Source organism: Larus michahellis, chromosome 3 (assembly GCF_964199755.1).
Source record: "Larus michahellis chromosome 3, bLarMic1.1, whole genome shotgun sequence".
NCBI classification, from domain to species: domain Eukaryota; kingdom Metazoa; phylum Chordata; class Aves; order Charadriiformes; family Laridae; genus Larus; species Larus michahellis.
Window position 1 is genome coordinate 95174550 of NC_133898.1, and position 17916 is coordinate 95192465.

Sequence of the window (17916 nt, forward strand, 5' to 3'; positions counted from 1 at the left end):
AAAGAACTGTTTACAGTGCTGATGAAGCACAAGGAGAGAGTCCACTTGGAGCTGGGCTTTTATGAAAGTTGTCCCTTTTGTCTTTCCTTTCACCCTCCAGTGAATCCTCGTTCTTCCCTCTAGAAATCTTTGTCTCCTGCCACAAAAAGAAATCTGGAATAGGTCATGGCTTTTCATTATTTCACTACTGTTTTCAGTAGTGGGTGGTAACGTTCAGCTCCTGGATAAAATTCAAATCTTCTTCCTTTTTCACATTTTTTGTATGGTAATGTTAGCGTTCAGGATACCATGAAACTCTGGGTTAGAAAATAGAAGACAGAGTCTCTAGTATGTCCTTGCCTCTTTATATTGCTTAGTGCGAGAAGGCTGGGAAAGCAACTGGGTCTCTTGCGTCACCTGCTTTTAACTCTTCGGACACTTCAATGTCTGAAGTGAGATGCGGATTTGATAAAAGTGTGTCACACATAGGCTATTCCCAGCACTGTCTCTTAAGTAAGGAGTGACACTTCTTCTTGCTTGGTGTAGATGAGTCTGCCCATTATGCCATACCAGGTGGCTGATGAGGTTCTCCATTTCTCTAATCTTTTAAATGATATTATTGTTTATTTTTAAATTCAGATTGGTAGAGCAATTGCTAAAAGCGAGCAGGAACTAAAGCGTAAAGGAGAGAGCAGTATAATAATTGCAATGCAGCGGTGTGATTTCAGCATCAATAGGTAGGTCTAGAAAATGGGGCTGTTCCTTTACACCCCAAGATACTATACTGTCCTATAAAGCAATTGTTCTCCTGTTTTACAGAGAGTACATTATATTGTAATAGAAGTGTCTGTTCAAGGGACTTGCTGAAAAGTAAGAGGTAACTAACTATCCTGTCTCACTTTCTTCAGTTCTGTTTCACTGCCTGTGTTTCTATGGCCAGTCTATCTGAATTTTTTCCACTCCTCTCTGTACTTCTTGCCCTGTCTTGCACTTGGCTTCTGTTGGTGGCTGCAGTCACAAGGCTGACTCCTGTCATTCTGGCAGCACCAGCCTTGCTGGAGGTTTCCGTGCATTAGGATGACTTCTCTCTTCTGGTATTAACAGCCATAGTGGAAGCAGCTAGGCTGGTTTCTCTTTCTTCTTTTTCAGCCTCCCAGCATCTTCCAATGTGCAGATCAAGTATTGATAAATCAACCAGAAGCAAGAAGAGTCAGTGCCATGCACACTGTGTCTTTCTGTAGCTCACAATACGTGTTGTTTATTAGAAATAGAGGGTCTCACGAAACCTGCTCCTAAATTAAGGTTCTAATTTACGACCTTAAGGACAGCCAAGGAAATGAGAAATTAGTGGAGGAGGAGTAATGGCAGTGCTGTTCTGTGCTTTCCTCATTGCATCAGAGTTCCTCGTTTTGTAGATAAGAAGGGTTTCTAATTTACCTGTTAGTATTTCTGGGATCAGGAATTAATCTATGGTATAGAGTTTTTTCCCTGTCTCTGGGTTACCATGAAGAAAACCAGTTCTCTATTGAAACTTGTCCTCTAGGTAAGTCTGTGGGCAACTGCGTTGCTATTTGTGAGTTCTCCCACAAATGACTGAAGGCAGGTGTTTTAGATGTCTGAGCTTCCCAAGGAGCCCTGTGCTGTTCTGTGCTTTCCTTATTGTATCTGAACTCCAACTGGCTTAAGCATCTGGAAAATAATCCAGTTAGTGTTGTAGAGCTGTGCAATATCTGAAGTATTGAAAGTTATGGAATAGTTACCTTTTATTTCTTGCTATAACTAGAGATTAGCCTCCCTATGGAGGGGGAGGAAACATGGAGGAAGGAGGTGTCACTGTAGTCTCTCCCATCCCTCCTCTGTGGCAGAGCCATCTTCTAATCCTAGATGTCACTGGTTCATCAGACTAAGAGTGCTTTTTTGATACAGACCCGGGACTCAATATAGCATATTCTGGGCCTTAGAGTATGTGTAACTCTGCATGTTGTGAGTGGCTGAAGAAGACTGTAAATAAAAGCTTTGTCTCCCATATGGCAGCACAGGTTACTCTCACTAGAACCATCCCTTTAAACTCTTTTATTTAGTTGTTTTTCAGTAACGTTGTTAGTATTCTGTCTGAAACATGAGACTGACCTACATCAAATAGCAAAGGTATTGGTTAGCATCATACAACCTGTATAAATTAATTTGAAGCTTTTTAGTGCCTAACTTGAAACTAATAAAAGTTATTAATTTTATCAGTGTTTATCAAATTTGTGTATCTTTCATTTGCAGTGGTATTGAATATTTGGTTATGTTGCCACTGCAGTCACTGTTCATCATAAGCAAAACTGCATTTGGAGGATTAGTGGGTTGGGTTTGGGCTCACGTGATTCTGTTTTCTTTATTGTTTTGGATTGTAGAATTGGACAATAGAACTTGCATGACATAACGGATCTCTGTGTGAGGTAATGTAATATAGTGGGTTTTTTTAAAACTATTTTCTGTAACCTTCCTAGAAAGAATGGCTGTATTGTGTTTCTGCTATCTGATGCAGCTATTCCAGGAGAGAATAATACTTAACAAATGCAATGCTTAAAATGATGATGAAATATATTTTGTTCAGACCTCGTTGACTCCTTCTGTTTGCTTCACCTCCCCCAGACAAACGTGTTGATGATTGGCCCTTGATGCAGTCTCCATTTCCAACACTGACTATAAGCACTATTTATCTCCTCACTGTCTGGCTGGGCCCCAAATGGATGAAGACAAGAGAGCCCTTCCAGTTACGCTTCCTGTTGGTTGTTTACAACTTTGGAATGGTTCTACTCAACTTCTTCATTTTCAAAGAGGTGTGTATGCCCTCTCGCAGGAGGGAATTCCTATTTAAGTCTGAGGCTGTCTAGAGGTTGCAAAAATGACAACGATCTTACATATTCCTGATGACTATTGAGGGTGAATGTTTTTCACAAACTTCTAAAGCTGAGTTTGCCTTTGATGTGAGTGTTTCTGTAGCTAGGTATGTTCTGTTTGAGAATAAATGCACTAAATGAGTCTGTAGAGAGAATTTGCGTACTAGCTATTCCACGTTCTTAGATTTATGTTAGTGGACAGATTAACTAAAGTCCATAGAGATTTAACACTTGTAACTGATTATTTTTTTCTTTTTAATAATCCTAAAGGGTGTCAGAATGTGTCTTGTTATGTTGGTGCCTTCAATGTGTTTATCATTTTTAGAAATTCTGATGTCCGTTGTCTGTAGAGAGAAAAAGTATCTTGTCTATAACATATCTTTTAGAATAAGAATCAAATGAAGTGAGCTGTATCTTTAAATAAAAAAAAAGTATACAGACTTCTAATATTTGGTTTGCAACATTCTGAGTGTGTTAATTTTAATAAGTTTCAGTGTTGCTGCGTTTCTCTCTCTTGTTAAGTTTTTGTACAGAGGAGGTGACTAGTAACAATGCAGTGGATCAGCTCTTTAGCAGTAGCTAAGTGGGATTACTTAACAGTTTGGTAATCATTATTCAAGGATAGCTGTCCATAATGTAGCTTATGCTAAGGAGTAGTTTATGCTGCTGTGACTTTGCTCATGTGGATTGAGTCTTCTTCCTGGAAGACCTCAGATCATGAATTTGCAAAATCTGTTTCCAGAAGTAAGCAAACACCACTTAAAATTACAGCATTGCAGAACTCTTTTTCTCAATGGCCTGTAATTTGCCAGGAAAACATTGCATATCTGATGATGATGTGTATATTGACCCTTCCTCAGAGCTTCTATAATAAAATCATTACCTGATTTCAACCTTTTTTTAATACGTGGTTCAGTAAAATTTTAGCCATCACACCTCAGTTATCATTTTATCTAAATTGTTTCCTTGCACTATCAACTAAGTAATAAAATACTAAATGTACAACAGGATTTAATGCTGATGCCCAAGGATGGTTGTGGGAATGGATGAAATCCAGTCATCTTAGCAAATTAAAACTGAAACTCCTCTGAAATGAATTCTGCAGTGCTTTTGCCATGTCTGTCTTTTTCACTTGTTCTTTTAAATTGTTTTGTTTTATCCATAAGCTGAATTATACCAGACTTGCAGTCAATTAATTTTCAAACCTATGTTGCTTATAGGATAACACATACGCTTGCATGGCATTTCCAAATCACTGAATTTACATAACTTTGAATGGGACTGCAAATACACATTTCCTGCAGATAGTCTGAAAGCGCATAATTTTAGACACAGACAGAGGTTCTAGTTTCCTGCAGTTTCAAGTGGTAGGTTGTTATTCAATGGATGTTAAGGCTATGGATACAACATTTACAGGAAGTGTCTTTTCTTGATCTTAGAGGCTGTTAGGAGGAAGGTGTTCAAGTTTCAATTGTTCCCTTTAACCAGGCAACTCCCGCTTCAGTCTACGTGAGGTTTACAATACCAGTGTGCCACTGTTGTAATTTGCATGAGTAATGTAATTGCTATGGGTAAAATGATAGAGTTTGTATTTTGTGAATGACTGTAAAGTTTCCAAATATTGCTGAGAACAAAATTTGAATGTGAAGTGCCTTTAAATGTTATTTAAATAATCAGTCTGATGGCAAGCCATATTGTTCATCTGTGATAACTTAACGTTAAAATGGTAAGTCCGTAAAGCACTGCTAGGTTGTCTAGTCCAAGACTCACATACGTTGAACACAAGTTCAGTTTCAAATTAGGAGGAAATTTTGCTTAGAACATGCAGAAGTCACAGACACGTAGCCCCTATTTTGGTACAAAATCTTGAATTTCTTATTCTACTTTGAGGCAGTCTGGTGAAGTCAACCTGCTGTCTTTGCCAAGTAAACCTTGGTCAAATTACCCAGTAGGTCGCAGTAGAGATTGGTTAGTTTCTCTACGGTGCAGACTACACTGTTCCCTGCTCTTCTCTGATACTATCAAACGTGCTTGTGCCCGTGTGGGATCACACTGGAGGGTAGTGGTGTTACAGGAGTTTGTAAATGGGCTTGGATGATGCAGAAGTAGTTCAATGACTTAGGATCATTTCTGTGGGCAGTTCTTTCTTTCATTTCCCTCCTTAACAGACATATGCAGCAAATAAGTCCAGAGTTTCAAAAAGTTTTGTGTGTTGGTTTTATCTGGATAACACTTGTCTCTGCATCTGTCTGCACTCCTAGTGCTGTGTACAAGTTGTGATACCAAAGTAAACTCAAGTTCAGTCTAAATGAGATGGACGTCAGGGTAGCGGTAAGAATAGTCAGTGCCTAGCCATGTTTATTTTGGAGATCTTTCCATATCACCCTTTACTTTTACAGGTCACAATTTTCAGGTTATGTCTGCTTACCTGCTGTCTTTTTTGATCCTTAACAGGGTGGGATTACCTGGCTTTAAACACTCTTGGATCATAACGTTTATGAATGTCAAGATTAGAAGTATTGCTTGACCCTTGTACAACTGTAGAAAAGTGTTCTTCTTCCCAATGGGAACTTGCTCAAATGTCAAGTTTATCTTCTCCTGTTCAGATTACTGCAATGTGCTTTATTTGGAGTGGCCCTACAGGAGCACTTCATGTGCTTTAGGCTGTTTCTGTTGGCACAAAATGGGGAACTTTTCTTCATCCAGTTTCTCTCAATATGTTTTATGGGAGCTCAGCGTTGGCTGTTCAGGGTTTTTTTTCCTGAATATTAATTGGTATACTGTTTTAAGAATAGTAGGTATCAGAATATTTAAGAATAGTAGGTATTTCTGACTCTGAAGGTAGAGCCATCAGAGGGAATACTCATGTTTGAATAGCTTAAGGTCATACTAGAATTCTTACTCATTTGTACAGGGCTCTAATTATCTGGGCAGATACACGCAGGGAAAAATAAGTACTTTCTTTTTAATTTACAAGAAAAAAATAAGTACTGTGTAACAACAGGTTGTAGAACTAAGTATTGGCTTTTTTCAATAGTATTCTCAGGCCTGATAAAGATATTTTAAATATTTCTGCTCAGGTAAGTTTGATGTAGCAAGAAATTTGCTGATAATTGTTATGAACATGTTTTATGTAGCATCTTTCCCCTCATGTATAACTTCAATATTTTCAGCTGTTTTTGTCATCAAGAGCTCGAGGGTACAGCTACGTCTGCCAGACTGTGGATTATTCAGATAACGTTTATGAAGTTAGGGTGAGTACTTCTTTTTTGGTTTTGTATATGATTGTGTGTAATATATAGCACTACATGGTGGTTTAAGTCTTGTCTGAAAATAGTGTTTTCAAAGTTCTGCTATCAGCCATCACTGTATCCCGTTATATTCTCATAGATCGCTTCAGGTTTGGCTACATTGCACGTAGCAGGTTTAATCAAAGTGCATCAGCATATTTGCATTAACTTTCATCTGAGTGCTGCAAGTAAGGGTAGTCTTAATGATACCATCCTTGCCTTCATCTGTGGTTGTACGATCCAGGATAAACTTTGTATACATACTTTGGTTCCTAGACCTTGCTGAAATTTATGATACCAGGGTAACCGCAGGAAAGGTGCAGTGTTCTATCTAGATCAAAGCAAGTAAGATTTGTCAGCGTAGGCTGTGGTTGCACTTCACTCATACTGGTGAGGCAGCTTTTTGTCTCCTTTACCCGGCAAATGTATTATCAGTACATTTCATTGTAGAAGCTTAGATTTCAAATGTGTGGTTTTTGGAAAGCGTTCAAATTAAAGTCAAAGTGCAGATGCTTGTTAATTTCTGTAACACTGTTGATTAGCTCATGTACTAAACCTTATCTTCCAGAAGAGCTGACACTTGAGAATCTCTCAGCTGTTCTTGCAAGTTTCACCTACAGATTAGAACATGTTCCTGAAAATGTAATTAAAGTGTGTTATAGTCTAAATACATATAGTATTTATAACACATTTAAAAAAATGTCTGGTCAAAAAGTGGCTGTTCATGGGTAGTATTACTCAGAAGCTTGTGCACGTGACAGGGACGGTAGTGAGAAGGATAGGTTTGAGTCTTATGCCTTATGTATAATGGCGGATATTCCAGAACAACTCTGCTTGTAGATTTTTATTGGCTTTATGGTAGTCACTTATCTTTCACCTTTGCCAATACTGTGCACTTACTATCTCAGTCACTAGAATACTTCTGTTAATAATTTTGTTTAAAACCAAAATCTACCCAGGTATAACGACTCCTTAACAGGCTTTTTTTTTTCAATAGATAAGCAAAATAGAATGCCCCTGTACTCAGCCTCGTGACACTGGGGACTGGTATGGCATATATTTAAGGAGTTTTTATATTAGCTAAGTACAAGAGGTAGTATGCAAAAATTCTGTTTCATAGCCTTGCTTTTAGGTGCACTAATTTGTGGGAAACTGTGGAGGGGTCAGACCTGCTCAAAAGAATTATATTCCGTTTTGTTCATTATGACAAACAAGGCATTATTATACAACGAAATAAAGGCAAAGTGACCTACACAATTTATTTATTACATACGATATGTACAGAAAAGAAAGATTGCTCTAGGAATATCTACTCTTTGGATTTCCTGACTTTTAAAATTTTTTTGCAAACTTGTGTATTTGCATAAACTTACTTCTAAAGTTTTAAGTTGTAAGATGTTCAGTTTGCAACTGAGAGAGTTGAGGAAGCAGGGAAAATTTAGTTCTCTCAAGCTGTTGCAGCAACTGTGTAGTATGTTATCAGTCAAGACCCTTGATCATATCTGGTAGTTCTTTTGCATGAATTCTGAATTTAGGTAGGTAAGTCGCAAGTAGAAAACTCCACTTTCCACGAGTATATTTTGTCTAACTAAAGAGTCTGGGATACATTCCTGGCCTGCTTTACAGCGTATCATGCTCTGCATTTAGAAGATATGGTTTGTTTGGTTTTTAACACTGTAGGACAAAAAAAACCCCAAACCTCCTCAAGATTCCTTTCACTGTAATTTTTCATAATATAAACCTGCAAAAGCAATTTTAAAGTGTAAGTAAATGTGGGCTTCTTTTTCCAGTTTTGAGTTTAGAATTGATAAACGTTGTAGCACATCTGTCACACACTTTTAATAGATCTACATGCAAAACATCTAGTATCTGTTGGCACTGGGTTTTCTTTGAGGAGGAATGCTGCACTGCAACAGTAGAAGTAATTTCAAATGCAATAACTTTATTTGTAAGAGAATGAGTAAATAAGTCCTGTATCAGTCAGATAAAGGAGACTGGGACTAACTCAAATGGGAACAGTAGTGAGCTCAGAAAGCATTATGGAACATGCTCTGGAAAGCAACAGCTTCATATATGACTTCATTGCGGGGCTTAGAAAGCTGGAACAAATATTGAGAAATGTGAAACTAATTTCATATGGTGGTCTAAATGGCAACATAGAAGCCCTGGTATGACCTCTGTTACTATCTTTTTGGGAATGTGCCACTATGATGTTGGCGTGTAGTGGCCCCTTTTGACCAAAGCTCTTGCTCAAAATGAGGGGTCAAGAAACCATCCTTTTTTTCTTCAAGGGAGTACAGAGAGCTGCTAAATGGTTCCAAAAAAAGCGTTTGGCTATCCTGGGTGCCAGCAAATGTCATTCCTCTCCAAGCCACATCGTGTGTCAAGACAGTAAGCCAATAGTGATTTCAAGGGAACAGTGTAAGGGCATGTGGTGGCACTTTGTCTGTATAGTGTAGCAACACCAGCTATCTGTAGCTTGCAGACCTCATAAGTCAGACATAGTCTCTTTGTTTTACCAGTTTTGAAGGGGATATTCTTCCATGAATTTGTCTCAACATTTTCAACTTCATCAAGATTCCTGCCTTTCACTGACAGTTAAGTCTGTAGATAGTTTATACATAGTATGAAGAAATTGGTCCTCCGACTTACTTTTTGAATGTACCTACACCTGTTCATCTCATCCAGGCTCCCCTGGCTGTTGCTCTTCAAGAGGCAATGGACAACTGGAGCAAGCAGGGATGGAAATTAGATTCCACAGTTGCAGGGGATGGAAATTAGATTCCACAGTTGCAGAAATATTTGCAGAAATAAACTCCTTTCTAAAGGACTTATTTTCTGGCTGAGGTGGGTAACCACCTTACTGACTGCTGGCAGGAAGTTAGGGAGTGTGTTTTGTAATTGGTTATGTAAAAAAAAAAAATAAGATGTTCATAGTAGACAAGAAAGAAAAGCGGGAAGAAATCCCCAAGAAGGGATTCTGAAGGAGCTGCAGCTGCATCTTGGAAGAACATTTTGGTTATAGCTTAGGAGACAGAATAATAAATGCAAAGGGCTGAGGTGTTAAATCCATGCTTTGTAGTACTCCTTTGGAAGGTCCAATATTTGGAGTGAACAATTTCCTAACACTGTCTAACTTAAGGCATGTTAGTGTCTGTGGGTAGTCACTTTCCCCCTCTGCTTATGTTTGTGTGTCCTTATTTCCCAGGTCAAGGTTCATCTATTTTATTAACATTTCTGAAGAGCTGAGAATTAGGAATCTGGGGCTGTGTGAATTAGTGCCTAGTTTTAAGTGTGCTGATAAAGCTGAGCTATTGTTTTCTTCTGTATTGTAATTGTAAACTGCATTGTTTGTATTTTTGTCTAGAGCTTGACTAGTTTCCTCTTATGAAATAAATATAATAATAATTTACTTTAAACCTCTGTGAGAAGGGAACTTGACTTAACAAAATAGACTTCATGGTCCTGTAAACAAAATTCTTCTATAACTGTAGCAGGGAAAAGAGTTCTCTTTAAAAGCCACTCTAATTTTTCATGTTACTGTTACCTTCTAAGGAGCACCCGTCCCTTCAAATGCCTTAATCGGTAACTATCTCCAACCTGAAATGAGGAAGGAGGGTGAAGGAACAGTGTCCAATGTTAAAACAGCCCTCCGTTCTAAAACCCTGCAGCAGGCAGAGGTCATGGGATTGGTCCTCTTGTTGACCCCCTTAATCCTAGTTTGTAGTGTGCCATCTGGTCTTTTAACAGACTTAGATTGGTGCATATGAAAATTTCCAGAAAAAGTATGGTCGTGACTAGTATTACTCATTTCAGAAATATGCCGTTTCAATGCATATTTTCTCTAAAGCTAAATCTTTCTTTCGTGTTGTGTCCAAAGAAAGGCTACAGGTTCGGTTCTAACTTCTGCTGCTTTTCAGAAGTTTAATAGTAGCCATCTGCTTCTGACATAGCTTACATATTGGGGTATTGTTCTACTTTATTTCTGCCCTCTGTCACTGATTGCATGCATGGCCTCAGGCAAATGACTTAACATCTCTTTAATTTTTTTTCTGCATCTATAAGCTAATGATCAAAACATCTGCCTAAGTCATTGGGAGCACTGAAATACGTCATCAGTACATGAAACCTAACAGGTTTGAGAAAAATGGTAGTAAATTTTGATGATAGGAGGAGAGCAAAAGAGCTGTCAGGAAAAAAAAATCTACAGGAACACAAAAATTGGCAGGTATAATCCTGCAAAGAAATGGAGGAATGGAGGCCATTTTTGTTCTTAAGTGATTGGAAGCATTTTGATCAAAAGTTTGGCTGATTTTGATCCACAGTCTGTAATTGCTTCCTGTGCAAGGCAGGTGGAATTCAAAAGAAGAGGAATGAGGTGTGTTAAATGACTTGTCCGGGTGCATATAGTGAACTTGTGGCGTCTTGGGCATAAAACATAAAGTTTTTGTTGGATTTTTCTTCTACTTATATTTTGCTCTATGTCATACAGTAAATTGGCTATTTGCTTATTGGCTGTTTGGCTTACTGTTCTACTGTTTCCTTAACAAAATGCACATCAGCTTTATAAGAGATTTTGTGGTGGTTTGCTTGTAACTGAGCTATTGATTCTTTAAAAGTTTCTCGGAAGGAAGAACCTCCAAAGAGCTTGAGTATTGTAGTGCTGGCTTGTCGTTTTATCGATACAGTCCCAAGTGTTTATTGTTAACTCATGAGATGAAAAGATGCTTATCTTGATTTATTTAAGAGATGCAGCTTTAGCAAAGAACTATAAAAGGTGGTGGACTGTTATGCTAATCCATGGGTGTGAGACAAAGCCTTGATGTGGGTGTTATTAAACACCTGACTACCTGTCCCAGAGGCAGAACTGTACTGGATATTGAGCAATACATGCATATATACATATGTATAGATATAGGTAGTTCTTGCAGCTTGCCTATGTGTCTGGGAACTCCAAGATCTGTGGGAGTGACTTTGGTCTCATTAAGTCTCTCTCCAACTTTGACAGATATTAGTATCTTTTAATATAAAAAAATTGACAAAATCTGCCTCCTCTTCCTCAGTCCTGAAGTAGGCTAAATCACGTCCAGAGAGTGAGAAGGGTATTCTCAGAGTAACGGATACATAAAAGTCTGCAGTTTGGCAACAGTGAGTTGTGCAGTCCCTTTGGGAAACTGCAGAGTCTGCAATGCAGGTCTGCGGCATTCCCGTGCTGCTTTTTTACTTCTGCTGTAATCTCTCCTAAAATGTTCACCCGTCCAATTAGGACTGTGACAAACTTACTCTGAAGTGAAATGTGTTCCTTTCCTGCTTATTTGGAGAGGTGGAGGAAAACACCATGCAGAGCTGTAGCATTGCTCTGTACTGCTCACTCTCCTGATTGCCCTTTCTCTCTCTTGCCTAACAGTATGTGTCTATTTGGGAAGGGAAGCTACTGCAGTCTTAGCTTTTTCTCTTCTGCCTCCCCTGGGGACTGAGGGGGTGGTGGGGTTATTTCACATTGTGTTAAAGTAAGAAAGCCTGATTTGCCATCAGATGGGTCCTGAAAGACCAGGTGAACTTCTTACAAATAGGTGTGTTGTGACATTTGCAGGCTGTCCTTGCTGGTAGTGCCATTTCCAACTTTTTTTTTTTTTTTCTATGTGAGTCACCATTTGGGATATGTTCTGGTCCCACCCTTGCATAACAAGCTAGATGACTTACGATGCCAGGAACTAGACTTGTTGCTATGCTTTGGAAGCTGGAAGGGAGTCCCCACCACCACCATACCCCCATATCATAGTATTAGCAAATTGCTATGCAGAGCTTCTGGGCTTTACCTGTTACAACAATATCCTGGTTTCAGCAGGAAACCATGTCTGTGTTGCATCTTGGGCAAGATTCACTATCATGGGTGGATTGGAAAAAGAATTTTGGGTGTATAACACTGCCCTGTTGGTTAGCTGTGTTGTATCTCTGCAGCTTGTGTGTCTCCTGTGGTCTTGTTTCTTCTATTCCCTGAATGGCACAGAGCCACTGGAGGAATGCTGCTTTCCAGAGGGGGTTACTGAGCAGGCCAGAAGAAGCTGAGGGTAACATTGCTCTAACGGATGTGAAATCCGTACCACACCTAGTTTGTAAGAGTGATTTGGAGTCTTCCCACCCATATGCCTGTGGTACTGAAAGAATTTTATATAAGGTTTCAGTCTTTGCAACTTCATTTTATCGTAATGTTTCTGCCTCGTTGTTCTAACCACATCAAAGTGTTGCCTCATTAGTACGGGAGGCCCTGTGGTAGTCGTCTCCCAGTAAGCTCAGGATAGAGAATGAGGACACAAACTCCCAGTGTTTAACTGGTAAACTGTTCAGAGATGGCAAAGCTTTTTATTATGTTGGCTCTTTTTCACAGTTGTGATTTGTGAGCAGTAGATTCAGAGTAATACTTCCATTTCCACAAGAGATGAATGGTGGAGTATTGGTTTTGTTATCATACCATTAGATGTTTGATGACTCCACCTCAGCATTTCTCAGAATCTGGGGAAGGAAGAGGTATCCTTCTCTTGCAGCAGATAAGTGGAGAGGACTTTATTCCATGCAGCTTAGAATCACTAAGACTTCTGTGTTGTCTTTTTTTCATTGCAGATAGCTGCTGCTTTATGGTGGTATTATGTCTCTAAAGGAATTGAATATTTGGATACAGTATTCTTCATCCTGAGGAAGAAATTTAACCAAATTAGTTTCCTTCATGTCTATCACCATTTCACCATGTTCACCTTGTGGTGGATTGGTATTAAGTGGGTTGCAGGTGGACAAGGTGAGTTCACTTCTTCCCATACCGTTTTTATTGGACACAAGGGAGAATTGTTGTTGCTTGGGAGCAATGGAAAAAAAGGTTTTGTGGACTTAACATTATAATATACAAGACTGTAAATAGCACTGAAGCAGTGTAGTAGCTTTAATGTGTAAAGTCTTCCTCTGTGGGAAACGTGGGGGAGGAAAAGATAACAGGGCAATAATCTAATGAATTGCAAAACTTTTTTTTTTTTCCTCATGGGCATCAATTGCAAGCCTGAAGTTCTGTCTTCAAAATGATCCTTGTTCTGTATGAAATGGAAAGATGAACGTGTCTTGCCTAACTTTAATTTTTGCAGATACAGAGAACTGCAAAATGTAATTACAGGCCACAATCTGTGTGCAAATGTAATGAAGTTAATGGAGACGTTATTTTGGCATTGTATCTGAGTTTGGGGTTTGCTTTCTTTTTTATAAAGAGGCATGTAAGAAATTCTGAAACCTTCCCTTGAAGGTTCTTCCTTTCTAAAGCCCCCATCAAAGAATTTTATTGCATTGTACTTGCCACATCCTCCCTTGCCTGCATTGTACCCTTGTTTCTGTTGTTTTGCCTCGTGTGTCTCAAATTATAAGCTCTACAGAGATGAGGCTTCAGGGAAGATACCCTGTTTTGTTTGTAACGTGCTTTGTAGGCTTCAGACGCTGAAAATAACATATAATAAAGACCATACCAAAATTAGTATTTTGGGGTTTTTTGCCAAACCACACTAATACTTACTGCATGGGGGGGTTATGCTTTCATTTACTATAGATATCTTGTACTGAATAGGTAATCATATTTAAAAGAAGAAATATTTAAAATTAGTATCTTTGACTGTCCTTGAATTTCTTGCAAGTAATCTGCAGGATGCAGGTACTCAGTCAGACATTTCATGATCTTTATTTGCCACTGCACCCTTAAAATAAGTTTGTTGGAGACTGGGTCTTACTTAGAAATTCCCTGGATATCTCAAAATGCCCTCTCCCTTGTTATCTTTTCAGACTTTTCATGCTAAATATCAGCAGTTTTCAATACGACAGTTGCAATAATAATTTCCAAAAATTGGAAATAAATTTCCAAATTTATTTCAAGTTTTGGTGTTCTTGCACTACCTCTTAGTTTCTAGCCCCTGCAAAAGGAAAAGCAACAGTTGCTCTTCTGCATTTATGTAGCACTACTGCATAAATGCGAATAGATCTGTGTTCTTCTGTTTTCTAGATGATAGCACATTGCCTACATAGACAGATCTATTATAAACTAGACCCCATTATAATTCACTGGGTCTAGACCACGTGGACATCTGAGCTGTTTGATGTCAGCTGCTATTGTCTGTGTTGCCCTAATCTTATACATTATAGCCATTTTTAGCCTCTCTGGCAGTGTAGGAATACCTTAACAAGATATAATTTGTTTCTGTTAAATGGCTGCTAATCTTGACAGAGCAAAGAGATCTTAATGCAAGTGAGAACTGTTGTCTTTGTTTCCAACATGGATCGTTCTGGAAAAAGTTATACTATTACACACTTACATAGTTAAGAATGCCGGACATTTTAAGTCATAAGTAAGGAAACTAAAGATGACCAATTTAGACAAATTCACTTAGAAATGCCCTTAAATGTCTTATAACCACATGTGAAGTTTTGATTTGTATGATTTTTTAGCCTCTTTAATCAGATTTCCACATGAGTTTCTTGACTTCTTGCTGAGAAGTGAACCTTGTGCGTTTAAGTATAGTTTAAAAGATTAAAGTTCAGAACCTGATACTTTACATTGTCAGATACCACTTCTAATAATCCTCTAGCAAAACTATTGCACTTATACTGCAACAACTAATGTGGAATCCGTGTGATTTATGCCTGTTCAACAAAAATCTTACAAAAAGCTTTTGCATAAGTAGTTCCATGGAAGATGTGACATACTACTTACACAAGCAGCTATTTGTGTCAGCACATGTTGGCAGTCAGGTCTATACTGTCGAATATTTCAAACAGGGAAGCCTGGTATGCCCCGTGCTTTATAGTTTTTACTATCACATGACAAATACTAGAAAAGACTTCTTTCTTTTTTCAAAATTACATGACAATCTTCCCTTCTGTTCCTGGACAGCTTTTTTTGGAGCTCAGATGAATGCGTTTATTCATGTCATTATGTACATGTATTATGGATTAGCTGCCTGTGGCCCTAAATTTCAGAAATACCTGTGGTGGAAACGATACTTGACCATATTGCAATTGGTAAGTAAAATTTCTCCCTTTATCTCAGAAGGCATTGCCTCTGAGTGGACTTGCATTTTCAGAGCTTTGGTACAGATGCTGCTCCTTCCAAAAGTTCTCAGCTGTCTGATACTCACAGCTCAAGTTAGAATACTACCTGGAGATGGAATTATTTATTTCATTTCTTAAAAAATATGCAGCATAGCGAGTAAAGTCTGATACTACTTTATTGTTTGTTTCAACTAAATTGCAAAAACCTGTTCAAAAAGTAGAGAAAAATCCAGATTTCTTAATGTCTTCTCATTTTCCTATTTTTGAAAACTGCTGCCAGTTACTGCAATAAACTTGGTGTGCCTGGTCAAGCATATGTGTGCATGCATGATGTGATAGTCAAATACAGCTTCCCTACCACCTCCCAATTTAGCAATTTTCCTAACTTAATGCATCAGTATACATTGGTGAAGTCAGACCTACCGAATACATCCAGACCTTTTTGATTCTATATTTTCTGTCTTTCAGGTGCAGTTCCATGTGACTATTGGCCACACAGCCTTGTCTATTTATATTGATTGTCCTTTCCCTAAATGGATGCACTGGGGTGTCATTTTCTATGCTGTCACCTTCATTTTCTTGTTTGGTAACTTCTACTATCGGACATACAAGCTGCCCAAGGAACCCATAAAGAATGGCAAAATAGCAAATGGTGCTGTTGCAAATGGAGTAAGCAAACCAGAAAATAATGCAGTGGTGGAAAATGGAAAAAAGCAGAAAAAGGGAAAAGCAAAAGGAGAGTAACTTGATCCAGGCCTTAACCGTTGTTGGCAGTGAGGAACCTCCAGTTTGGTTTATAAAAGGAAGAAAAAAACCACTATCTGTACCAATTAACCTTAGGTTACTGAAGAGCTAGAACACAGGTATTTTCATTATTTATGAAGATTGTTTTAAGAACAACACTAAAGTTGAATTTCTATTGTAATTATGTAATTATCATGCATATGGTCTCTGTGTAAACTTGTAGACTGCTGGTGTTGGTGAACGTAAGGAAGAATTGCAGTTGATTCCATGTTTAGCAGTCCAAAAGTTAATACTACCATTGATACAGGCAGTTTTGTTGGCACCCACATTTCTTTGGGCAAGGGAGGGGAAGGAAGTAGCGTTTGGATACTTGTGTTTTCTTTCCAGAAAATTATTAAATTTCAAATTATGATGTATTATCTAATCAGAATGCGCAACTTTTCTTGTCCTCCTTGGAGAGTATCTTCAGACACATTATGTGCGGTCAGAACAGTGTTTGACTTTTCAGATGTTACTTGATTTAACTGAGTGTCTGTTACTGTTTTATTTTTTCTTGTGTGGAAATATACCTACCTCTTCATCTGCTGAAAAGAATATTGAGCATTAAATAACTGGTTTCTGAAATATTGAGTCCTCTAATATAAATATCCACTAACACTTATTCAGGAGAAAATACGATTTCCTGTGGGAGTAAAAGGTATCTTTTTGGTCAAGTTCTCAATAACCTTTTTCAATGTAAACTTAAATTTTGGAGTGGTACTTTTAGTATGGCTAAGTGAAGAAAACACTTCAAGAATGTATAAATATGAAACGATACATTGTTTGAAACAAACAGCGGAAGTAGGCCTGCTGCTTGTTGTCTGTGACCTGCATTAAACCTATGGTGCTGACTCCTACTGAAAATGGTAAGATATTACTATGGTGGAGAGAAAAAACAATATGTAATTCTGTTTAGAAATGCTGTGTTTATGGATAGCTGTGCTAACTACAAGACAGTCGCTTTATTGGGAGAGAGAATTCGGTTAAAAAGTACTAAATACAGCAAACATAAAATAATGAAAATGTGTTACTGCTTGATATGCATCAAAGCTGTTTAGACACTTGTAGACAAAGTATTGCTAGTAGTCAGGCCACCGTTTTAATGTGAATGTCAGAGATGGGCTTCTAAAGTCTGTTCCCAATTGCACTCCTATTTTCAACCTAATTGACAAAGTGATTTTGCTAAACATTTTTTAGTCAAAACTGCTTAAATAAGTAGGAGCCTTTTAGATGGCTTTTGATCTGATGTGGTACGTTACTGGACTTCTTACTGCTCCTTTTGTGAAGAAAATATGGAAAGAGTTATTCTCCTTCCAAATAATGTGATTACTAAGAGAGATGTTTTGAGCTGCTCACCATGCAAAGGGTATAGGACAGGTGGAATCAGAAAACGTATCCTGAACTCCCAGGTTCCTTGCTCATCACTGCAAGAGCTGGGTTGTTGCTGTCTAAATGCATTCCTCCCAGGTCTGGTCAAAAACATACTCATCATTAGTGACAAACTTGCATCTGGCAGGTGATGCCGTTGTTGAAGGAAAAAAAGTACATGGAGCTGTAGGTGTAAAGTGTGACACGTTTAATAATGTTTGCATCTCGATTATCCATTTGTCTGTTTATAATATGCAAGCAGGTCACATCTTCTGTGTCTCAGGTTTGTCTCTTGTCTTGTACTGAAAACTGTCTGAACCCAAAATCAGGTCCTAGGAACAAAAGGGTTGGATATAGTCTTGTATTCAGAAAAAAATCCTAATGCTGGTGTTGATTCAGCTGGAAGGTGGTTTATCCATAATCTCGACCGCTGTGGATTCTATGGCAGAATATAGGGTTGTGAAAGAGTGTTTCTGCTGAGCTGTAATGCATGTGGCCATTAAGTTTCCTATCTGCTGTGTCCTGTGCTTCTT

The 17916-nt window shown here is 38.3% G+C and overlaps 1 protein-coding gene across 5 annotated transcripts in view; it reads left to right on the forward strand.

The window, feature by feature from the left end:
• The window catches only part of ELOVL4 (ELOVL fatty acid elongase 4), a 32693-nt gene extending 15149 nt beyond the window's left edge, over nt 1-17544 (forward strand). For all 5 annotated transcript variants that reach the window (XM_074581315.1, XM_074581314.1, XM_074581313.1 and 2 more), the window contains exons 2-6: nt 2620-2807; nt 6041-6121; nt 12779-12950; nt 15075-15202; nt 15701-17544. In XM_074581315.1, coding sequence (XP_074437416.1) covers nt 2620-2807; nt 6041-6121; nt 12779-12950; nt 15075-15202; nt 15701-15976 — 845 coding nt within the window. In that variant the 3' untranslated portion in view covers nt 15977-17544. The remainder of the gene's footprint in view (nt 1-2619; nt 2808-6040; nt 6122-12778; nt 12951-15074; nt 15203-15700) is intronic.
• Nucleotides 17545-17916: the final 372 nt, after the last annotated feature.